Source organism: Falco cherrug, chromosome 1 (assembly GCF_023634085.1).
Source record: "Falco cherrug isolate bFalChe1 chromosome 1, bFalChe1.pri, whole genome shotgun sequence".
Taxonomy (NCBI): domain Eukaryota; kingdom Metazoa; phylum Chordata; class Aves; order Falconiformes; family Falconidae; genus Falco; species Falco cherrug.
In genome coordinates, this window is record NC_073697.1 from 73,799,870 (window position 1) to 73,826,138 (window position 26,269).

General features: G+C 39.1%; 1 protein-coding gene across 9 annotated transcripts in view; it reads right to left on the bottom strand.

Annotated features, from left to right (window-relative positions):
• PDLIM5 (PDZ and LIM domain 5) overlaps positions 1-26,269 on the bottom strand; it is a 132,997-nt gene that overhangs the window by 53,900 nt on the left and 52,828 nt on the right. For 5 of the 9 annotated variants that reach the window (XM_055721915.1, XM_055721993.1, XM_055722072.1 and 2 more), the window contains 2 exons: positions 6,554-6,593; positions 4,811-5,235 (listed from right to left, as the gene is read on the bottom strand). In XM_055721915.1, coding sequence (XP_055577890.1) covers positions 4,811-5,235; positions 6,554-6,593 — 465 coding nt within the window. Of the gene's footprint in view, positions 1-109; positions 128-2,161; positions 2,179-4,810; positions 5,236-6,553; positions 6,594-26,269 lie in introns of all 9 variants that reach the window. The other 4 variants (XM_055722273.1, XM_055722473.1, XM_055722198.1 and 1 more) reach the window with 2 other exon arrangements.

The window sequence follows — 26,269 nt, forward strand, 5'->3', positions numbered from 1 at the left end:
ATCACCCTAACCCAACTGCAATATTTTAACTTGTTCCCTGCTGGAACATTTCACATTTGAGACAGTAAAAAACAGTATTACAAAGACATTTACATGTTTAAACCTTTACCGTTTAGGTGGGGTTTTCCTTGGAGATGACAGAGTAAGACAGCAAGAGAAAGTTTCCCCAGCATAAACAGGAAAACGAGAAAAAGAAAACAAGAAAAAAGAAGTCAGAAAGTTGAAACAGAAGTGTAGCGTATTATGCCAAGGAATTAGTTTTGTGGGAAAGGGCACTGAAATCCAGTTTAATAGCGATATTGTCATTCTGCTACCAGACCTGCAGCACAGAACTTCCATACTTCAATTAAACTCGCAGTGACTTCCTCACAGGGATGAAAGGGGAATTTGTTTTGGTAAAGCAGGGTAGTTTACTTAGTTCTGACCAGGTGCCCCTCAACAAACCCTCCCCTTCGTTCATAAGGGGCAAAGCACCAGTAGCGTGCGAGGCCACCCAGCACATGCCAAGTCTTTTGCACTTGGCAAAACCTGGATCAGAACCAGCCCAGCCTTAGAAGCCTAGACAGTGATGCTCTGGAGCATAACACGGAGATCTTAATGCTCGATACCCTCCCTGAAAATCAAAAAACTGGGGTGATGGTTTTATCTAGAAATTTCCCCCACAGAAACCTATACGCTGTTATCGATCCCTCCGCTAGCAGACTGCAAGAATACAGGATTTTAAAGTTTTGTTTTTAGTAAGCAATGTAAAGAACAAGTCATGGCACTGATCAGTTTAGGAAAAGAGAACAAAAGATTCATACTATATATATATTACTCCCAAATTCTACGTCTGTTATCCCAAAGCATTAATCTTTAAGACCTTTAAAACATTCATTTATTTTTAAGTAATTTACAGGCAATTAACTGTACAAAACTAGCTCCTAAGACAAAACAATTCTAATAATAATTAAAAAACAAACAAAACAAAAAATACCAAAAAAAACCCCAAACTTTAAAAGTCACTTGTATTTTTGCCACTACTTCCCCACTGTCCTTTTAATGTCCAAAGTATTTCTGGTGAAGAAAGGTAGAAAATATGAGTGGTAATGATGTAAATTATTGTCAACAAGTAAGAATTAGGCCCATTCAATGGAATGCATTAGTAAATGCTTAAGATTAAAAGAATATTTAATACTTGAAAGAATTATGTGAAAGGTATCATACAAAACTGCATCAAAAGGCTGAGTTTATTGACACACAGCATTAGTGAAGTACGTATATCACATACCAAAGTTACTGAAGAGGGAGAGGTACAGAAACAAAGGCAGTGGTATTTCCAGGATGGAGTAGAAGTAGTACAGAGAAAAATCAAGTAAAGCATCAAAACAGTTAATAGCAAAAATAAAAACTGACAATTAAAGCAGTAATTAAAGGTGTGAAACTACATGGAAATGTCATTATCAACATGCAGTTTACCACATTCTAGCAACTACCACAGTGAAATAAGTAGTCTTTCACATTTGTTGAAAGTGGTATGATAAACAAAATATCCTGCTGACTTCTCTTGTGGATCCCCCGGTCCCTTTTTTAAGGCTAAAGAGTCTACTAGTAATGACTCGTTGAGGCAACAAGGTGGTGCCAGAGACAAAGGAAAATTCCACGAGACAGGCTCTCCCTTAACCCAGCCTTGCGGCAAGGGGAGAAAAATGCCAATAATATCTCATTCTGTTTATCATCCCTAATAGGTATAAATCACAGTATACAGATGTTACTTGTGGTTTTTTTGTTGTATGAATTCGCTATCCAGCCTTTCATTCCATAGTCCTCAAACCATTTGTGCTTTTATACTGTATTTCACCATTTACTAGTTGTATTACCAACACCAATTAGCCATAGGTGCACCAAGAATTTATCAATACACACAAACACCAAACATATGTTTTATGGAATAAAAAAAAAAGCCGGAAAATGTAACACAGTGACAAGCAAGATCACTTCATGTCCAATGCAGACAAAACCATTTACTACGCTAAGAAGTTACTAAGAAAAGCCGAAGCTGTTTTGCAAAATTTAAATATAAAACTCTGTAAGAGCCATAATTTTGCAAAACAAGAATACATGCTGGTTATTCCAACAGGAAGAACGACCATAATTCAGCTCCAGTGCTGTTGATACTAACTTTATCACTGTTGTTATCTGCAAGGGAAAAAAAAAAAAAAAAGTATTTGATGTGTTAATATGTTCTTTGCTTCTTGAAATATTAAAGGAGTTTCCAAATCCAAGCTCTGGTAAAGCCATATATCATGTAAGTCAAACTTACAATCATCAAAAGAACCTACAAGGGAAAAATTTAGCCCAGCTGAGCTTAAATTGAGTAAAGTCTGTGGACGTCTTACCTGTTTTAAGCAGCAGGCACATTTTCATGCAAGAGCTGGCAAGAAGGTCTCAATAAAAGTGTAATTGCACACAGCCTACTGACGGCAAATTGCTTTCTTTCTGAGCCAGAACTAAACAAGGGAAACAAAACTTCCTTCCCCATCCTGAAGTAAAGTCAAATAGTTTGTATCCTGAACGTGGTTTGAGGGGAGTCAAGAAGGGAGGAAATTCTGAGTACAACAAGGTACATGTCTGAAGAACTGCATTTACTCAAAAGTGTTACCTATGAACAAGATAGAAGCTGTCTTATTTTCTAAAAAAAAAAAAAAAAAAAAAAAAAAAAAGAAGAAAAAAGTAATGCAAAGCACAGAAACAAAATGGAATTAGACTGAGCGATTATTCCAAAAATCAATGTTTCTTAAATTTCATGTCCAAATGTTTTCATTTTAATTGGGGCGATAGTTAAGCATAACTGTAGAAATGTATTTTTTCTAAGTAAAACTAAGTAGTGTAGCAGCAAACCAATATAATCACTTTAGAGGTTTTTGTTTGCTCTTTTGTTTTCTGTTTTAGGATTGCAAGACAGTTAGCCCAAACACACTATTGTAAGGAAGGTGGCAAAATAAAGTAGGTTTTTACACTTCTAAATGTTTTCAGGCTTTCCCAAACTAGTTCTGCAAGGCTGGCAGTGAAACAGGGATTTCTTCACCTGCCAGCTGTGGTACTCTTCAGTCAGTATTATTCATCCCCTCACCATAACACAGGGCACATAACGCTCACCCAGCCATTCTATCTTGATTGTCAAGTGCTTACTCTATGCCTGCAGCGCTTCCAGGAGACATAATTTTGTTGCTATTGTTCCTCTTTTTCAGTACTAATTGCTGCTTTTGAATACTCTTTACTCACTTATTTGCTAAAATAGCATTCTTGGAAAGATAAGAGATGGTTTCTTGAAGTGTATTCAACAAGTCTACCAGCATTGCAAGTCCTTGGGATCTCCAGATTTCATCCCACTTCTAGGCAGTGTGGACGCCTGCCATCATCTGTTTAAGAAAGGGCTGGAAATTACCATGACAACAGTATAAATGCATACAAAAATTATATAAAATGCATACAGACTGCATTATATGAGTCCACATATGGAAAACATTCATACTGCAATATAAAGGGAATAGGTACCTAAAAAAAGCTTTTTTTCCGCATGAGAAGCTCAACTGAAACTGCAGTTTATCCTGTATCCTAGTTGATGTCGATGTTTGCCTTTCTGTAGGGTTCTTCATACACTTTATATACTGAGAGAACAGCAGAGGCGAGAACCTCCAGCCCTTTTCCTTTGAGGGATGGGAAACAGTAACCACAGCTTTTAGGTTTTAAGCCCAGGTTTGACATTTTTGTTACTTAATTCAATCCGCCGGACGATGCTGCTGGGCACACAGGCCAAGGGGCATGGGACCGCTTGCACCCAGCCGCCGCCTCTCCCAGTGGCGCAGCAGCCACTGGGAACCATCCCTGGGGCACTGCAGCTCCCCAGCCCTGCCCAGGAATTTCTGGGAGAGCCCAAGGTGGCACCGGCCAAAAGCATGCTGCCAAAACAGGGCGGCGCAGGTCTGAGTGCCCAGGATTGCTGCTGGGCTCAGTTTAATTCACTAGTCTATTATTTACTTGTCTAGATGCTACACCAGATACAGTACAAGCCTTTTATGTGGCCTTACAGTTCCTTAAATGTTAGGTGTCCCGCATCCACTTAAACATAAACAATTACACTTGAACATGAAAACTGCTCAAATTTTGAATCTGTGTTGCTTTTTTAGGGTAAAGGTAACATTTAAAGGTGAGGTATTTACTTTATAATGGTGCACAAAATCTGCTTAACCCTGACAGCTTCCCTTAATGCATCTTAAGGTTTCTTGTGTGTTGTGCAGAGAAATAACATGACATCTGGCCCTTTGGCTCCATTCTGGGACCTTTATTCAGTGGTCCTGCCGGCACCACAGTTGCTCTCTCAAAGCATCTCGTTCCCAGCCATCGCAGCACCCGCTGACCCTTCTTGCCAGACCGCTCTGCATTTTGGAGTGCCTGCTGCTTTCAGCAACTATATCAAGGAGTCAAAATACACAGCGAGACACGGACATTGAAATTAACAGCCGGCTTGTTGTAAGGTCTGGAACACATTGCGATACAACCCATTGTGTAAAGCGTTTTGTGGTCCTGATTCAATTTAGCTGTGACACTCTACAGACTGACGTGTCACTTCTGGAAAAAAAAAAAAAATAGTCAGCACTGAAAGGCTGGCTCGGTCCTTGGAAGCATGGCTTTTAAAATGGGAGCCTTTCCTCAGAGATTCGCTTCTGAGGCTTAAATGACTCCTCCAAGCTTTTGCTTAGCCCTTAAACAAGCCCGGCTTTTTTCCTGCGAGGAAAGACCCTCACAGCAAAAACAAAATCCCACCTACCCATTTTGCTGTTTAATCTCCCCCTGGTTTTCTCTGAATCCTCGTCGCGGCCCCTCAGCCAGATCCTGGGCGCCATCACCGGCCGAGGCGCTCGAGGCGGCATTGTGCGCGACGGGCTGCCGTGGGACATTAACTGCAGGTTTAGCAGCGCTTGGCACAGGCGACCGCTGCTCAGCGTTAGGCTTGGCGTTAACATGCAGTCCAGGTGCAGCAAACGGGGCCGGGGCGGCAGCCGCCGGGGATGGAGCTGCCGCCTGGGCTGGGGTGAAGGCGGAGGACGGTGATGGGATGGAGGTGACTTTGGAGGAGGTTACAGCTCCAAATGGCCTCGGAGTCTTATTATAAGCCACGCTCGCCGTGGCAGTGACTTTGGGTGCAACAGCAGAGGCAATGGGCACAGGCTTAACTACTTCTGTAGGTTCTCCCTATGTGAGATGAAAAACAAAAAAGACACACACAAAACCATGCCAAACGCATGCACATTCCTCAGCAGGGATCTTCCCAGCTCTCAGGGGAGATAACCCACCTAGCGTGAAATGAAGAAGCACAGAAGCAAGCTTCACGGAGACTGCAGCCGTGAGATGTACGGAAAAAAAACAAGCCATGCGTTTTTAGGAAAATGATCCAAGCATGCACGATCAATATGAAATCCCATAACGCTAACTCCTCTCATCATACCCAAAAGAGACACCCCACAAATCAAGTTCAAGAGACTGAAGAATCACTCTATTGTAAAACCCACCAGGTAACTCATGTGGAAAAAATTAGTGGTTTTTTATTAAAAAAAAAAAATCCACATTCCACCTCTCAAACCCCATTTGAGATATACACATTCCTCACACACAAGCATCGTGGACGCCTGTACACACACACAGCGTGTATCGATCTGGGGACAGGGCCGCTGGGAGTGGAACCAGAGCACTGGAGCTCATTTATTAGAGGCCAGTGCTTCCAGGCTCAGTGAACTTTTCCAGTTGCACTCCATCAGTGTGCTCCAACATCTTCATATACACTTGTCAGATCAAAACTCTCAAAAAAATGCAAAATTTTTTTTCCTCCCCAGGAACTATGCATTACCATAGCGGTTCCCGAACTGTGGCCTTTCAAATCACAGTCAGCAGAACAGTAATATACTATACAATCTTTACCTCCACTGGAGAGGATTTTGAAGTACAGGCCATTTGTAAGCATTTTCAGGTTTGCAAACAGCCTTCATATCAGAAAGGGGGGTTTGAAACTGTTACTTGAAAACAAAACATTAGAAGAATGGAGAACAAATAATTCCCCGGAGCTTTAAGGAAAGTGAGGAGAATTGTTCTCTGAAACTGTAGTATTTAGATTAGCTGCTTTCAAATACAAAGATTTCAGTGCCCATTAAAACTAACAAAAAAACCTGCAAACGAACCCCACCACCAAAAAAACCCTACTAAAGTTTCCCACTTTGGAACAGAGTAAAAACTTCTGCAATGTCTTTCTAAAAAATGTTCCATGATCTGGAAGATAACTTTTTTTTTTTAATAATCATTTGCCAGGTGTCTCAATATTTTTTTGAGGGGTAGGGGGAGCAAAGCAGAAATCACTTAAAGATTCAAATACCACAATACTTTTATGTAAAACATGGAAATCAGGCGTGTTATATTGAAAGAAAAGTTTGAATGACAGTGCTTATCAACAGGGTTTGACAGATGGGTAATAACAGTTAGTGCCACATGCTACATTTCTTGGTTGTGATGATGAGCATACCTTTGGTACATGGACAAGATCAGGTTTTGTAGAAGCCACTCTGGAAGAGGAAAAACATACACATAATCATAAAACCCAAGTTATTTTATGTTTAAGCATTTCCCTGTTCCAGCTCACCACATCCACCCACAGATATATAAAGTATTCCTTTTTGTTTCCTCTAAAAGAAACAAGAAGCATTCCAGTCAAACCTACAGCATCATTGTTAATATAAGGAAAAGGCAAACCCAAACTTGATTAATTTATCCAGATACAACATTAGGAACTCTAGCATCTCTCATCAAGTACTATTTGATTTATAAATTCATAATACCGTATCACCAGTTATGAGACTTCAGCTTCAATTTGCTTATTGTTTTCCTTCCTTTCAAAAGAAACTATGTCACATAACTCAAAGGCTTTGGTCAGATAAATTGTGTTTTAAATATACCATGAACTTCATTCAGGCTTAAAACAGCTTCCTTTTAGAACAACAACAAAAATCCTTCTAAAGTACTTAGCAAATTAAATAATACAAACATTTGGCACAGTTTTTGGTCTTCAAAGGTAAGGTTAGTGTCACTTGAACTCCACAGCAGATGGCAAAAAATTTCTTTTGAACAATGGATGCATTGAAACTGCTATGGGGTGGTGGGAAGGAGAGGAAGTATCGCAATGGAAAGGATTAAGAAGATAAAGAATGGAAAGATTTTATTATACCTTAAGTGAACTGGCAACATGTTCAGGTAAAGGCATCTCATTTGGTTGGTTTGGGATTACTTTTTTTCCTGATTTGCATATACTTACATGCAAACATACAGACACACACACAAAATTAAAAAAAAAACAAACACAAACAAAACAAAACACACAAACCAGCAAAATATCTGACATTTTGTCTGCAAACATTGCTGCTTATATACTTGAGTCTTTTCATGTTGTTTCAGTTGAAAAGTGGCTTCTTGCCACATTTCAAAACATTTCTGGCCATATTTGGTAGCTGCTCAGAAAAGCTGGCATCCTTAATGAACCGAGAACCGGCAATCACATCCTGCCTGAAATCACACAACCTCGGCTTCCGACAAAGCTTCTAAAGAGGGGTTTGAATCACTGATGCTGGATTCTCATTTTCAAAAAGATAATTTGTCAGGGAGGCAAAAAGGTTTATTTAACTGGAGATCAGCTAACAGAGGCTACAACTTTACACACCTGTATTGTACAAACCAGCTTTTCCATTTCTACCAGGAAAACATGGAGAGCTATATTTGGATTAGGCACACTTGGTACATTTAAAAACTTTTTTTATTTTCCTTTTTTTTTTTTTCTCCTCCATTGTTTTTGGTTTGGTTTTGTTTTTTAAACTAATTATGTTCAAAATGTTTACTCCTTCTGTGAAAGCCATTTGGCCCTCAGGGCTCATCAGATGCCAGCAAAGCAATCCTGCTGCAGGTCCAGTAGCCAAAAAGGGAGAGACACAGAATCCACACACTATGCGGGGGAAAAAAAAAACCAAACACAAACAAAAAAAAGCAGCGCACAAGATCATCTCCTGCACTTTGCCTTCACCATTTGTGCATTGCTGCTGACACACATTATGTCCACATCAACAGTAATTCTCAACAGAGAGAGGGTTTTGTCTGCTCTGAGGAACAGGTCTGTGCTCCCCTTTCCCACAGAGCGTGCAGCCTATGAGAAGGGTGACCTCCAGCCCTCCAAAGCACTGGGGTGCATCATTAATCACCCTTAATTGCAGAGTTGTCAATTTGCACCAACAAAAGCAAGAAGAGGAAAAGAAAGCCAATACATATGGAAACTTTTCTTTCTTTTTTAAGACCAGAGTTAGAAGGAAACATGCATCTCACTCTGTATCTTAGGTACAATTATTCCAAGTAACTTGGAATGTTTTATGTATTTATTAAGCTGATTTAACAGTAAGAAATAGAAAAATATTCATTATTCAAGTCAACTACCATGTTTCATGCTTGAGAAAAAACAACTCTTTGCTAATGCTGGACCTTGTCATTTCAGTTTCATAAAAGGAACGTACTTAAACCTTTTTCTTTTTACAAAATAATCGAAATTGACTTTGCAATGCATGAGATTGCTCTGCATTCATCAGTACAGCAAAATGATTTCAAACCACTATTTCAAGATGACCTGAAAACAGTCTTCAAAAACATCATACAAAAAGAAGAAATGGGAAAAAAGGGTGAAAAAAAGCCTCGATAACTGAAAAATTCCCAATGTTCTTTTAACATCGGAGTCACACAGCATGACATTACTTTTATTTCCCTCAAACATACTTGAAACAAGGACATAAATTTGTGTGTCCCAGACATACTGGAAACAGTTTAACTTGGCCTTGTTGACTTCAGGCCGTAATAGGACTAAAAATCTGTGATTTATCCCATATTGTGTAAAGAAAATGCTTGCCCAGCAAACTGAGCCACCAAGATCTAAATCTGAAAAATGCACAGTGGTTAGACAAGACAGTACTAAAGGAAATGCGCACTTAAAGCTGAACAGCAAAACACAGCCAACACATACATTTAAGAAAATACTTCCTTTAGGGCTATTTCCCTTAAGATTTTGATAGATGCTACTAAATTGCATAGCAAAAAATAATTCAACTGGAGAATCTTGTACATTTTCTCAGTTGTTAGCACTTTGTTTGCCACCTCACAATTAAACATATTAGGATTTCATGCTGGTTTGGTCACTTTGAAAGTGTTATGAATAGCTGACTGGAAAGGCTTTCAAAATGAGATAACACACTTGCTCTTACCATTTACTAGAAAAGCAGGATGGCTTAAAGCAGGCTATTTTCTAAATGATTTAAAACTAGCAGTTCAGTATATTAGCTTATGCAATATTTTCAATAACATACAAACAAAGCAAAGACATAAAAGCTCAATATAAATGCTTACTATAAACAACTCACACAAAAGACCTTGGCAAATGGTTACAGTTTCTAGCTTCATACGAATTATTATAGACAACAAAAATAGAAGCGGCAGCCATCACTTACTGACAGCCCAATACTGAAAAGGAAAGCACACAAAGCTTTTTCACAGGCTTCTACATCAAAGATGTTTAGCCTTTCATTAAAAAACCTACCTATATTTAGCCTGTATAAACAGTTAATTTCAACCAAACATGATCAAATTTGCTCTCTAAACATACCACAGGCTGATAAATACTCTCATGACATTTAATGCAATTCAAAACATTCCAACTTCCAGTGCAGCCTTATTAGGAAAATGAATTAGTCTGCTCTTTGCTGTAAGCCCTGTGTCCAGCAGAAACTATTCATTCTTCAAATTCTCCTTTTATTCATTCCTCTTCCAAGTATTTCACCCATTAAAAAAAAAACAAAACCACAAAAAAAAAAATGAAAACCAGAACACAGAAGCAATTCAACACAACTCTTCTAAAATTACCGATAACTGGAAAAATCCATTAATAAAGCTAAAGCTCCAGTATTTCATGCTTCTGCAATGAGTACAACTTGATACATCATCTCCAAAGACCCATCATCAACAAAACCACTGTAATCTCAATAATTAGCATTATGGAAATAAATACAATGCAAAGCAGGATATTTTTTTTTATAAGTCTCAGCTGTTCTGTGTGTACAACCATACGATAGAGGTCCAAACCCTCAGTCAATAAATCCTAAAGCTTCATTGAACCTAAAATCCAAGAGGTATTTTGCAGCCATCTCTCCTCTAAATTCCATTTAAAGTCCCACCATCCCCAGATCTTCTGCTCCTTAGTAAAGGGACTATATTGTATTTATAACTTAAAAAGCAGATGCCGAACTCAATGAAAAATTCACAAGATACTGTGTTTATGAACCCCTCTATAAACAAGGGGAGAAGAAAATACCAGTATCAACACAGGTACTGCATTTGGGGTTTTCACATCTCTGTAACTATGAGGATTGCTCATAAAAGAAGCTGCAAGACCTTCATGAAACCATTTAGGTTTCATAAATTAATTTTATGAATTTTATATAAATGAATTTATAAATTAATTTTATAAATTAATTTATAAATTAATTTAGGTTTATCATTAAAAGATCTTAAAGAACATTGAGTCGAACCACAACCCCGACACGGCCAAGTCCACCAAACAAAGTCAAGGCTGGAAGATTTTCCATAAAATTGTATTTGCTGTTCTGAACTGAACCTTTTTAATAGAAGGAAGGAAGAAAGGATTTCTGCTCACCCCCACCCCCATTTTCAAAACTGACTCCTTTTTCCCAGCTGATCAATCAGGATACAGGTTTAGGCAGCAGATAGTACATCCCTGAAAAGCTCCTGGTCAGATCTTCCTTCTAAAAAACTATTTTTTAGTTTTGCCATTGTAGTCTGCAGTTCTGTTGGTTTGCTTCATTTTATTGATAGTGAGCTGACAGGGCAGAAAGCTAAATGAATTTGCTTTTTGTAAATTAGCCAAATCATGGGGGGAAAAAAATGACAGGCAGAAAACATTTAACATATATAACAAGCCACGACTTTCACTAGGGGTTATCTGAACAAAAACAAATGCAGATACAGTTTAAAGTACAGAAAAAAGAACAATCCAAATAAATATATTTTTTCCTTTAGACCCTTCTCTATCACAGACATAATTCATTTCTTACCAACCTTGTTCTGACTCACAACAATAGAAAAGCAAAAACATTCTTAAGCTTGCTTCTTGTTGCAACTCATACACCATCAGAAATGGCTGCCTTATATACACTAATATAACATACAACTACATTTTCCACAGTTTTGTGGAAACATACACACTGCCCTGGGCAACACCAGTCAGTAAATGAGCACTTCAGCAATCTTGCCAGGACAAGCACCAGTGGCCTTGAAGCTGAAAAGCTCCCTCACATCCCAAGGCATGGCAAAGCATTAAAAATTATTGTTAGGTACTACTCAATAAGTACTGGAATTTGTTGCAGTCATTGCAAAAAGGAGATTACTACTTTTTTTTTTTTTCCCCTTAAGAAACACGGCAATGTTTTCAAATCTGTATTCCAGTCACCATGCTTGCTAACATCCCAACCGATGGCTCCCAACATTTCTTAAGTCATTTTCTTTGTTTTAGTTTATTATGTTAGTATTCATTTAGTGGAACATACCAAATTATGACAAATATGGGAATATTAATTACAATCAAACAATGCAGACAACAGTGCTCACTGCCCACTTAATGGAGCAAATGGCAACTTCAAACCAGCAATACAAGGGAGAGAAGATGGGATGCATAATGGTATTTCAGATACCATACATCTCCAAGGGTCTTGGTACGAACGTCTCATTCTGGAAATTAATTCTTACATTACAAATGTACTCTTTCTTCTCTTGCCCTACAAAATGCAGCTCATAAAGTTATGATAATTCAAACATTAAGATGCAAACAGTGGGAGACGGTTGTCTCAGCATGAACAAAACATTGAAAAGAGTTTCTGTGGATGCTCTGTTTGCATGTGAAAAATTTCAGAAAAGGAACTCTTCAGCATGATAAGCCACTTTAAACAGCTTATAATTTTTGGGCTTGATGCCCTTTGATGAAGTATGTTTAATGGAGTACACTAAGAATATTGGTATTTATTTCTTAACATAGTAGTACTTCGAGATAATACTTAACGCCTTACCTCACTATATTTAGCCTGGGAACATTAGCTCATGAGTCACCCTCAACAGATTCTACACTTTCAGTAAGTTTAAACGGGGAGAATTAACATAATGTGCATATCAGCATTTTACATATGGTATATAATACCTTTACACCCTCACACTGTGCACTCCCCCAGCACACCAGATTACAGTGAAGCACTAGGTCAGGTAAAAGCAAGAAAAATTATGTTCTTGCTTTACTGGCTATTTGATATCTGGCCAAATCAAACATACATGTCCCCCTCTTCAATTTAAATAAGGTTTGGGATTTCATCATTATGTGTTAAAATAAACAGTGCTGACATTTTAGGAGAGAAACAAGCTGCCCTCTGCTTTGGTATTCCTACCCACAAAGGATTAGTTGTTTTCGAGACCTCCCAAAGGCAACCACTGCTCATAGTCTCATTCCTGTGGTCTGTAGCAACCCTACTGAATGCATTTGTAAAGAGAGTTTAAGTGCAGGCAGATAATATTTTATTCTATTAAAGCAAAACCAAAACCCAAAAAAAAACCTAAGAAAAAAATACTGTGGAATTTATCTCATCTTCTGACCACCAGAGACTTTTAAAAATGTTCTTCTTGCTCCCGTGAAGGCAGAAGGTTTAGAAACCTGGAGAGCCCATGCACATGGCCAGCACTGGACTAGGGGGGCACATCTGTCCATACCTGCCCATGACTCCCCTGATTAGAGCTCCAACAGGTAAAGCACCCCCAGCACCAAGTACGGCTGGAGCCTTACCACCCTGTACGGCAGACCCCTGCCCTCGGTCCCAGAAAAGTTATAAAGCAGCCTGCACACAAGGGGTAGCTCAGTGTGTCTGAATGATGGAGCTCAGTAGGCACCAATCCCATCCTGCCACTGCTTGGCTACTCACAAGTGATAGGAAAACTAATGGCTTGTATATAAGACCTCCTTAGAAATTACCTGCATCACTGAAGGTAATGTTTGTCACTTACACTTTGTTATAAACTGATTTTTTTCTTTTCTTTAAGCTTTCTTAAAGCTGTTGTGCCAAGTAACATTATCCACATAACAGTTAGGTGCATATAACAGGACAAAAACAACCACTACACCCGGGCTTTTGATAAAGAGGAATTTATACATCTGATTTTCCTTATAAATGCTTTTTAGATACTAATTGTAATACAGCAAGCTACCCTTTAAAAAAAGCCAGCTTAATGAAAAGCTTAGGTTTAAATGACTTGCAGACATAGTCAGTCCTCCAAAGACCTCAAAAAGAAAAAAAAAGCAAAAACAGCTCAACTTCATGTTGACTTCAGCCTGTCATCAAATCTAGGTTATAATTTAGGAGATCCCAAAATAAACATTATATTATTTTTTTCCAGTGCTTTCCTCAATATGGTGACTAATGTTTAAATTACCTTTGTCTAAAACATAGCCCAAATATCCTTGAAAGAGCAGGCATATTTATTTTAACTGGAAATTCATGACAACCAGCCCCCAATCCCCAACATAGCCGTCTTTGGGATTCCCCCACCGCCCCTTAAAGGCATCCTTGGGAATGAGCATTTATATCAACATTTCTTCTCTCAAATGAAGAATCTGGCAATTTAGAGAGCCATTAGATTATTATATTTTAATTCTTATGGGGGCCAAGCACATCTCTCCTCCATGTAGCGTCTCACCCATCCATGGCTTCAAGAAAATCTGAGAAACATATTGGAAACCAAATGAGACTAAAGCTGTTTCCAAGGCGTCAGGCAGAAATTACAAAGAGGAGCCATGTCCTTCACAAGGTCACCAGCGTGGAAAGCAATGTCACCCACCCAGACCCCAGGAGCACTGCCCAGGTGTCTTTGGCCAAATCCCAGCTGCTTCCCTACCTCCTATCAACTCAACCACATGGACATGAGGAGAGCTTGCAGCAACTGCGTGGCTGTCAGGAAAATCATGGACTCTGGGGCTGGTCCAGAAAAGCCAGGGGCATGGCAGGAGTCACCAATAAAGAAACATGATGCTAAATACATCAAAAATGATGAACTCTGTTGGGTTTAATAGGATATGCTATGGTTTTTATTCTTTCCAGTTAAGGTCAGGAATACCTTTAAGCATTTGTATGACTGCTGAGTGTGACCCACCACCAAACAACCAAATTTTCTTTCCCATTTTGCTCCTTCAGGCACCTCTCTCCTATGCCACCCCTGCAGCAAGGGACAAACATTGACGTGCACAAGCCCAGGGCCAGGCTGTGACACAAGGACCACCACAGGCCTTTCCACTGCAGGGACACTAAAGCCAGCATGGACCTGCACCAGTCCTCACTGCAGCAGGTGTGTTTAGGAGGGCTCCCCCAAGCCCCCCCCAAAGGGGACACCATCACAGGGGGTGGGGGGGTGAGGTGGGGTGGCAGCTGTGGATAGTAGAGCTGAAGCAGTATAAACCACATTACAGAACTATTACAGGATCAATTTAATGAACTTGCACTCGCCAGAAGAAGTTAATTTTTCTATTACATGTCCTTGCTTTTGTTGCCCTTTATCATTTCCGCGTATTGTTTATATGTTACTGGCTTAGCAGCACGTACAGCAGGTCTAACATGCTGAGAAAAGCTGTTTATGCCTGGACATGGCTGTTTACTATAGCTTTAGATATCTAACAACTGCAATTTTAAAGACATAAGGAAACTGCCAGGTACTGCATCTAGAAGACCTCCAGTTAGCCTGGCCACACCTTTAAGGGAAAGGGAAGCCAAACAACCACCACCAGAGTCCAAACCGGAGCTGGAAATTATCTTGTTTACTGCAAAAGCTAAGCAAGAAAGATCAAACAGCAGCAGTGACCTCCTAATTCCTGCAGTCAGTAAACTGGCCAAGGAACCAATTATACTGGAAACTCCACATTCATTAAGTAAAGGTGCATAAAGCAGAGTGCTGTAATTCTTCTGCTGTTTGCAACAACTGAAAGAAGAAAAAAAAAATAATAATCCCACATGATTCCGACTAGTCCACCTAAATAAAGACTTCTCCCTTCCTGCAGCCTACCTTTAGAAAAAGTAGGTTTTATCCTCAGCTCAAAATACTTCAGGAATAGCATTCACAGCATGCTCACAGCATATGCAGCAGTTAACTGATTTTGTGGGCAACTATTCACTGATGCAAAACAGATACAAAACATCTGATTTTTACAAACCCTGTGAGATTTTTCAGAATGCTGCAAACATTACTTTGGCTATAAGGCAAGACGAAAGTGAGCAAGCAACATTTGACAGGCACAATATGTGTTTTTATTATTTCATGGGGTTTTGTGGTTCTGCACCACAGACATGACTTTCTACTGACAATACCCTGGATTTTTTCAAAGGCAGTAATTTTTCAAAAACAGAGCGGAAAATAAGCCCTCAAAATGGTGCAGCTGTGTGATTCAGCTATTAATAGATGCCTGATTCTGCAGCTACTACTCACCTTTCTTTTAGGTGGTGTGACAGATACATACCTAGTTCAACCTGCAGTGGTGGCTCTCAACTTGCATGTAGCTTTGGTTCAGACCTCTAGAAAATCCTGTATTCCTGAAAACCTGCCTGCTCTTCCCAACATTACCAAAAATCCCATCTTTCTTATGCTGTTAGACTTTCATGATACTACCGCTATCTTTCAGGAAGATATTTATTTTCCGAACAGCCAATCATTAACTTATTCTCATCCCACTCGTTACTACAGGAAGGTAGCAAGAGCCTTATTGATGAGTCAGGACACTGCCATTTTGATTCTCAATAGCTGAGAGATGATCTTGACCAGCAAAGGACAGGTTTTATTTAAAGTGTCTCATTCTTTCCTGTGAGCTGATGCTTAGGAACGATTTCTCTAACACCACCAGTCAGTTCACATATTTACCTTCGAGTTTTTTCTATTCTTTACATCCCACATTCACAGAGGCGCAAAAATTAACGATGTGAAATCAAGAAAATAAAGTTACCTGCACAGGTATTAAGTATAGTATTTAGCCAGTTCAAGCTAACTTGAACTATTTTCAGCGTATGAAGGGCACAGCCCGTATTTAAACTGAGTAAGCTTCTTTTAATCCATTTAGAGACAACTGTCCCTTGACAGATCATCACATATCCTTTTATAATTAAAGAATGCCTGCAAGTTAGCATCATAAACTATGCATGTCAGAGAGATGTGGTTTTTCAAAGGAAAGCAACAGGTGTGGGCCATATTCTGTATATGAAAAACAAAAGTGTAAATAGAGCCAACTAACATCACTTGTGGCACCCAAACAATGAGATGCATGTTTATGAAGGAAAAAGTGACACCGATCACACAGTGGACTGAGGTAGGATGGACTTGGGCATCATTGGGTCAGGGAAACAACCTGTACATTACCAGATTCTGAGCTATATGGAACCCATAGTAGAGCAAACAGTGGGAACTGTTCTTTTCCCACTCCTAACATTGGGATAACAGAAGAAGAATTTTTAAAATGAGATTTTAAATAAACGCCATTAAAGCACATTACACAATCCAGATTATATTAAATACACCCCTCCACATTTTCTGAAGAAGTTTCACTCTCAAATATATTCACATACTATTCAAATTCATAAGTAAAGGTCATATCTAAGAAGTGTTTCAACTTCCCAAAATGCAACCTGGACTTGGCCGGGAGCGCAGGAAGCATCGCTGCACATGCACATGCTGAGCCACTGCCAAATCCCAAGGCTACTTCAGGTTATGGAAAGCAAACCAACAGGGCTTTAGAAACTTTTTGATCAGAAAACTTTTGGACCTGGGTCAAACAGCTATTCTTCAAGCTCGCTGTTTTTCTAGCAGTCTCATTAAACTATTGAATTCAATGGACATTTGACTTAACACTAGCATTGGAGACTCAAAAGCAGCAGCAACAATGTTTTGCCTAACATTTGCAGAGAGTGATCATTTTCTTGACTGTCTGATACCTTCCTACTAACAGTTCTCTTTACCTAACCAGTATAGGGAAGAAGAAGAAAGAAAAAAAGTTTTGCTCAATATCCCAAAGCACTAGAAATGGTACAGTCATGCCAGCCTCAAGAAGTTCTTAATCAGGCTGTCTGTAATTTGGTAATGCAGTCAAAGTCAGATCTGTGCTTCTGTATCACTTAGGAAATTACAGTGCACACGAAGGACATCAGACTGCCAAAGCAATGCTCCTCACACAGGCTTCCCTGTATTTCCTAGTTTGAGAAATTAACAGCTTTGCTCTTGGTCTCCTTTGTATGACATAACTTTCTGCAGTGGAATCGGAGGCTGCTGCAGGCTTCCTCTAATAAAAACCCCAAGGGGAAAACAAGACACAGATAGCATGATGACAACGATGATGACAAGACTGGTTTAGATCATGGTGAAAGAATTTCTTCAACTTTTTGTTCCAGTCCTCAAACACTCACTGGCACAAAACATGCCTCAGCAACAGGCACAGAATAGCTGTTACTACCAATTATTTGTATAACTATGCACTGGCACGCTAGGAGAGGCTAGAGCACCTCCAGGATTCTTGTCTCCATTTTGCTAGTGGTTTGTTACAACATAACGATTAAGTCACCTTCAATTTTCTCATCTTCATCTTTAATTAATCACCCTACGTTTAATGCTTTTAAAATAAAGTAATAAGCACAAAACAGATACCTCTGGCTATTTAAATAAAAGTAAAATGAAGCAATTTGTAGGGAAACAAATACAGAAAGTGATCAATTAAACTATCCCTGTCATCTCAGTCATATAACATATTTGATTAGCTTTATGCAGGCATAAAGTATATGCAGGCTATGTATTTCTTAACAAAAATATGCCCCCCAAGAAACTAAGAAGATTTTGTCAGAAGTTGATGCCTCTCAACTTCTGGTTCAGTCACTTGACAGGAGAACTTTGAGTGTTTCATACCCTCATACCACATAAAATCCTGTCCAGTTACTGGATCAAGTTGCTGGTACATACAGCTTAAAGGCTTTCATTTTTCAGTGAATCAAACGCAACATTTTCAGACTGCCCGCATGGGCCAGGCAGGCTCTAACTTAATAACTGTACCTGGCATAAAAACAGAGCAGGCAAAATTTGAGAAGTAATTTATTACCCACTAAGAGAGGCACGATTGTTCCAAGAAAAAAATAATAATTCTGCCATATCTAAACTTATCATTACCTCTTTTAACAAATGCCTCGCAGAGCCTATATTACAGACTCCATGGAAACAGGCCAGGGAGTAGGCCTAACACATGGAGCCAGACAGCTCATGTTGACACATTCAAGCGCCCTGCCCTTCAATACTCTCGCCTACTCCCTTGTAAACTGCATCAAGATTTGGCCAGGCATTTTTTCCCCTTTTTGAGCAATGAGCAGCCAACAGTATACAAAGAACAGTAATCAAGCTGAAACAGAAAATGAGGTATTTCTGTAGCAGCACTGTATATTTCAGATACAGCTAAAGCCTGCAGGAAGGAAGCGGTGCAACATATCAGACACCACACACAAACGCTACACAACTTTGCGACAGTGATGCTTGTTTTCAGACACCAAAGCAAAGATCCTCAGGGTGAGATACTGCTCGTTTGCTGTGTGAGAATGGGGTTGGATTATTTTTTTTAAGTGTCTATGAGTCTGCTTATACTTTCCACTCCCTTGATAGAATATAATCAAGGACTAATGCATCCCAAATGATTCTCTGTATCCTAAAAAAAAAAAAAAAAAAAAAAAAGCATAGATATAAACCCATGAGTAATATTTAGACCAGAGAAAGACATGTATTCTGGGGCGTCGAAGAGTTAAGAAAACTTTTAACAAAATATTGCATTAGAACAATGCAGCTGTTCACAATTACCGGCATACACTGTGAGGCACTTCTGATTACCACGTGTTTCATCTACATATATCTACATATAAATGCATTATTTTGCTAGTCAAAAGTTTGGCATTTAGGTGGTATCTACAAGGCTTTAAAACTGAAGTCTGCCTGTGATGCCCCAGCTGGCTATTCCAAAGTGTGCCAACAGAATTAAAATGTCACTAAAGATCATGCCACTCTCTGAGGCATCTGTGTTATTTTAAGATGTGAAGATAAACTGTGGCCAACTTTACATTGTTTCCTTAAGTCTTTCACTCAATATCTACAGATACTGCTTAAAATAAATGTGCAAAGTCACCAGCACCACAATTTACATGCAAGCTAACAAGTCTCTGAACTTTCAAGAAGGCATTGGACGGGTGGCACAGGTCAAACTAGAAACGGGTAGAAGAGTTTCACTTGAGATTGTGAATGACAAATCGCCATCATTCTCACAGGAGAACCTACACACGCTTTCAAAGGTATTAGCCAGAAAATCTGCTACTTGAGAACAGAGTTGGGGGAACAGGGGAACATTTAAATTATTTACCTGAAATAGCAGAACTCTGAAAGCATTGGCTCACTGCCTGCAGAAAACATTCATCACAAGCAGTTGCACACTAACTGTATCCTCCAGATTATTGTTCTATGGACGATGTTGGTGAGGAGGTGCAACTCCATAGTCTACTACTTGAAGGGTTTTTTTTGGGGGGGTGGGGTGGTGGCACGGAGCGGGGAAGTCATGGGTCTCAGCTGCTTCCTACAACAGTTTCTAGGTGTGCATTTGACTTGGAGCTAGGAAATACATGATGTGAAACACTGGTCTCCACACTGTAAATTGCACTTCTTGGGCAATCTCTTTGTACAAAAATCAAAAGATCAGCTCTCCAGACATTTTTTTCTTAACACCAAATTTACATTAAGCAGACCAGGGACCAATATTATTTACCTTGGGCCAAATGCTATCTCCAAGAGGAAACATCCATGAAAAGGAAGAAAAATGTGTCACTGACCTGTGGAAAGCTTAGTATTTCTGCAGTCTCATGCAAAAGTGAGAAAGCATTTCTTCACAGTCCTGAAAAACATTCTGTGTTGTTATACAAAGCTTGGGTTGGGTACCATGGTTTGGAAACCAACAAAGTAGTGCTGGCCATCTTCTAGTCTCCATACACGACATCCCATAGTCGTCTTCACCAGCCACATACACAAAACCTGTTTTTTGGAGAGCTCTCACTAGGGCTGCTCCTTGCTTACCCCCAAGTCTTTCCTATGGGCTTGACCAGCCCTACAGGTACAGAGAGTTTGAAATGATTGCAACTGCAAGAGTTCCCTAAGCCCACACTAGAAGACTTCCACACCTGCCATCACAGAAATCCAATTATCAGCTGGGTCTTCTGCTCATTTCTGCCAGTTTTCCCTCTTGCCTCCCTGCCTGACCATTAGCAATCTACAGTGACCTAAAGCAGCACTATTTGTTCTGGCATATACGGTACCTTCACTTCCACATCTTTAGCGGAATGGGTAACCACATGGTCTGACTGATTCTTTTTAGTAAGAGCAATTAAAACAAAAAAAAAAAAAACCACCACCAAAAAACCCCAAAACAAAACCAACCAAACAAAACCTGACTCAGACTGAGAGACAAAAAGGAAAAATGCTGAAATGCCAAGAGGTAACTTAATGATTTGGTGACTCATCATGAGAGGAGTCGTCTTTGCTGTTTAAAGAAAAAAAAAAAAAACAACACCCAAAACCAAAACCCAAACAGCAGGAATGTGGTGCATCATGAAAAGGATCAGATGAATTCTTCACATTTTTAAAAAATAAGATCATTTGGGCAAATTGCACAATGAATAGGGTAGTGAAAAGTAAATAAATTATGTTTGCAATTACTCGGGCTCACTTTCATTCTTCCTTTTGGCCTCATTCACAGTGTGCAGCTATGATATCTCATCTTAACAAGGAGACATTCTCTAGTGCTAATGTGTTGAGGAGGAAAAAAAAAAAAAAGAAAAAAAAAGGGGGAAAAAAACCCATCTTAGCCAGGAAAAATATCCATGATCAACATTAAAGATGTAGCTTTAAAATAAAAATTTGCCATAAAATTAAACTCTCAAAGCCACATAGCAAACTAGAACCTTCTTCATCTCTCTTTTGCAAAGAAAGAAAAGGAAAACGAAAAGAATAGTTTCACCATGTCCTTTATTCAGATCTTGATCAAGGGTGTGTTGTGTCTGTTAATTGCTGGCTTACGGCAGAAACAGTTCAGGTCCAGCTCTGCAAGATACTGTATTAGCAGCCTTCCTGGAGAAAATGCCTCAGGCTCCATTATCTTTAACAGCAGATTAAGTCCTTCTCATTAAACAAAGAACCCTTTTTCCTCCACATCATGAGAAATTCCAAATTTGTAACTGTCTTATTGCAAAATGCATTTTTTTTTTATTTCTAGTATAAAAAACACATACAAATCTGGAATCCATCCTCCTTACCAACATAAATCTACCAGATGATACTACCAGATGATTACATGGTATGTAGTCCTGATTTCTCCAGCCTTTGTCCCTTCCCATTTGAAACGATCGGTAACAACACTGAATTGATGTATTATTAATTTTAGTATTGGCATGCAATCTCCACTCACCTCTATATACTGTATGACAGAATCTGTGTTATTTGTTCTTTATTATACGCACCAACTACATTATGTGTCATAAATACTTCACTAACAAGTAATGTAAGTAAGGATCACTTGTTTGTGTTTAAAAAAAAAAAAAGTGACCTATAGATTTCATTCATTTAAGATACTAGTTCTGAAATTTTCCTGGATCCTAAAAAACCCAAAACCACACAACCAAAAAACCCGCAACCTTAATAACTTTTCACAGAAGTGCTTAGGAATGCAAAAAACAATTTTCACTTACATGACACACCTAATTCTCTTCTCTCCATTCCCACTTCCTACCAAAATACATCCTAAATGATAACTGAGATTTAATATTGATTTTGTTAGACTTTTTTTTTTTTTTAATGAGGTTGTTGTTTACCTAAGTCATGATGAAACTTGATTTCATTCCAACTTCCACGTTAGCCCAAGATACCTGTTCGTGTCACCTTACTCTAGCAGCCCTGCCACTAGAGGAACTTCAGTCTGCCCTTGCTCCAACTCGCTCAAATTGCACTAGGAGCTTCCTGCTGTAGGAAACCCCCCTCATCCAAGTCTAAGAGGTCCAAAAATCCCACAACCATACTCTCTTTGTAATTAAGTTATTCAACGTTGCTCCTTTGTAGGCAGCCTCAAGAGACGCAACACAAAAATACTAATCCCAGCATTCACTTGACTATCACATTAATGAGGTGGTGTCTTATGGGTTAATAAGACTGTGGAAAATGACTGACTTGTCAAGCCATACCTTCCCCTCAAAACTTGGAAAGGAGGTACCTGGCTACTCTTTCGGCCAAGGGACTCAAAGAACACTATCGACAGCAGGCACACTTACACGTTTCAGTACTTGAGAGGCCTTGAGTGGAAAATATTACACAAATACTTGCAAAAACTGTTATATTTAGGCCCAGTACATGTATTTTACTGAATTCACGTGTCACTGAAACTTATAGTCTGCTCATGTGGAGTGGCTTTGTATGTGAAGGAAAAATAATCCGTTAATAATAGAGAAGCATTAGTTATCTCTGAAGTCACTGTGCTCATTAAAACTTTGGCTTTCTAAACTCTGTAATACATTTTAAGAATGTATTCCACATTCCATTTTTCACATAGAAGATTAGTAGTTAGAAAGGTTACTATGTGGTCAATAGACTAACTACTCTGGGTTTGGTTATTTTCCCTCCAAAAAGCATTAAGGGAGTGTTAAAAGTCCCCTGTGCTGAATCTCACATTATTTCCATAATTTGTTTCCTTCTGCCAAGATATTTCTTCCCTGTCCAGCAGCAACCAGTCACAGCTTAAATGCAAACAACAGACTAGCCCAAAAGCAAGCCCCCAAAACAATTGCCACTCAGAAAACCCATGTAATTGTCTGGTGAAGATTTTATTGAAAACAGGAGGCAACATCAAACATCAGCTTCAAAACAGTCTCACCTGCTGACATAAATTCTCTATAAAGCTCATGTGTGTCTCAGACAATGGCTCATAACCTTCCAAATTTCACACTTTTTTTTTTTTAAAAAATATTTTGGAAGATTTTGTGCTCAGCCACACCCACATAAAAATAACATCAAATCCTTGTGGATTTTTTGTTTTGTGTTGGTTTGGGTTTTTTAAGTAGTATTTTTATTGTATCTTGGTAAGAGTTATAAGTGTTAGGAAATTAAATCTTGCCAAAACTGTGGGGGAAAATACTCTGCAGACATGATAAGCTTAAAAGTTTTAAGGCATTAAGAGGAATATTGAGGATCCCAGAATATGAAAGCATATAAATCTGTTTTGAATTTAACTGTAAGACAGATTGAAATCACGTACAAATTTCATTATAACAGACGAACTACACTCAACTTACAGAGTCCACAAGAATGCTGGGAAAAACCTAAAGTCAAACTTGCACCAGTATTTTACAAATTATGCAACAAACACTTTGTTAGCCTCAAGTGCAATTTAGCCTAAACTGAGAAAATAAGCAAGAATATGAATCATTTACTCATTTTAAGAGAAGAAGTTGTCATTAAGGAAAAATAAATAAATATGTCCAGGTTCTGTTCTGGTTCAAACGGGCACAACTCCCCCACTGTAGCTACATGAGTTCTGTTTTGAACATCTAAGGCAAGCGAGCAAACTTGCCTGGCTGTTTAAGTGGGCAAATTACTACCCAAAGCGTTCTTGAGATATTTGCAATAACTTTTTTTTTCCTTCCTATTTTGTCACTATATATTTATTGCTAGTGGTCTTGGTTTTAAACTCTCATAGACCAAAAGCAAAGCTAAGTCTTTGTCACCTTATATTTTTGCAGAAAAGACCATAATGCAGTCTTTTCTGATTCAGATAAGAGCCAACACTAACATCTCTGTGCTGCTTCTCCCAAAAGTTACACTTTCCTTAAAAACTTCCTCATCCTTTGAAACATGCTGTTCTTTCTGACAATTGTTTCCCTCCTGCTCTGCTCCCTCTGCTCTCATCTTTATGATCTGTATCTAGAGCCCAGCTTCTCAGAGCTCCCTGAAATGGGCAGCATCAAACACTTCCCTTGTATTGATTAGTTGCCTCAGGGATGGGGAGAACAAGGATCTGATGCCTCCACCAGCAGCCGGTGGTGTCAGGTCACACACAAGACAGAGGAGTATTGTGGAGCAAACACCAAGCAAATGCAGGAGGTTAAAAGAGCAGTTCAAAACCTTTATAACAAAGAGGTAAGTCTCTCAAATCTCCTTACTCATCAAAGGAAGAGAAGGGAAATTTTCCTTTCCCAGTACTTTTTGTGCATCGGCTAAAATACAGAAGGGCTCCACCAGAAGCACCACAAGGTCAGGTGGGAAGCATGTCCTCTGGGGCTCTGCCCCAGCTGGGAATCAAAGTCCTTTCAACACCTGAAACTGCTGCATCTCTGTGACTGACAGAAGATGCACATTAGCAACTGCAAAGACAATCTGGTGGGAATAAAGATTCAGCTGTGACCAAACTGAATTGTCAGATGAATCCTCAAGAATTCCTATCTCAAGTCTCAAACTGGAAGTTGTCAGGGTCTGCACCAGACCTGAGCCTTTGTCAAAAGCAGGAAAGGTGTACAGAAGTAAAGAAAATGGACATTTTTTTCTGAACAACTCACTGTGCATTAGGTGAAAGTGGGGATACCCCTGCACAAAGCTGGAGGAAAGTGCACTTTTTAAAAAAAAGTCAATGTGAGAAAATACTTTTCATCTGCACACAGCACAAGCCCTTGATATTGTTAGCCTGTCTGGGACGAGAGTCATGTTGATAGATATATATCCCTAAATATAGACATATGCCCATAAAACCCCAACTCAATTATTAGTTACAAGTGTTTATGATAATCAAACCCACACCTCTTGTGCAAGCATCCAGGTTTTCACCACACAGAGGTTACTAGAGGCATGATTTACTTCTCACCCTCCCTCCTGCTGAATCATAAGATACCAGCCACAACAGGTCTGGATACCACACTAACAGGTTCACTGATCCAATACGCTCCTCCTCTAAGACAAAACCATCCCTACAGTTTTTCCAATTCTCTTATTATTTTTCAGGCTTAGTGTTCAGATCAGAACACATCCACTGAAACACATCCTTTTCAGTGTCAGGCCAAAGCACAGTGTAACAGAAAATGTGAAGCAGTGGTAGGGATGTAAAAATCAAGATGTTCACGGTGCTCTGTTATCCAACCACCAGACAAAGCTAGATTTTACCTCTAATGCTGAAGCAAGAGCAGCATTAAAAGATTAAACTCTCAGGTCTATTTTACAGGGCACTGAAAATCTACAGTGCGTTTTGCACCAGAACATCCAAGAGCACACCTTTCTTCTCATTTTATTTTGTTGTAGGAAACTTCTATTTGGGAAATGAAACCTGTGCACACTCCAAAACCTAAGTAATATTTACCAGTTCAAAGCATATTTATGTCATCACCAAAATGTAAAAATAAGTGCAACAATCAGTATTTGCCTATGGGGCTCTTAACAGCAAGAGAATATTTGGGAGAAGAACACAGACACTTTAATTTGAAAGGAACTAAAAAGTGACTGGTAACAGTAACCCCTGATTTAACGGTCTCCATGATACTTCATTTTTCTTAGTATCTTTTATTGAAGTCTGCAGAGCCTCAACAGCTATCAAGTAAGATCAGATTTGACTGTGTGAAAGGTCAATAAAGGTTATCTGCATGACAAAAAAGAGGAAACTTTTAGTTTTAGGAAATAAAACATTAAAGCCAAAGCCAGCCTGCTGCAAATCCAGAAATGGAACTAGAAATCCTATGCTTAACCACTAAATCAGTTCTGACAAATAAAACGCCACCTGAAATATCAAGAACATTAATGGAAAATACTTTGCAAGTAATACAGCATCATTACTGTATTTCCCACAGTGGGTAATATTACTACAGAAACAGAAAAAACCCATTTTGCTACATTATGCAGCAGTGCTTATGGAGTATCTGTGACTGTCACCATGAATACCACGGAAGTCCATTAAAAATAAGGAAATGAAAGCCAGAACTGCAAAGGCCTCCTGGAGAAAAACACTACAGGAAAATCACTTCAAGTGAAACAAAAATATAACAAA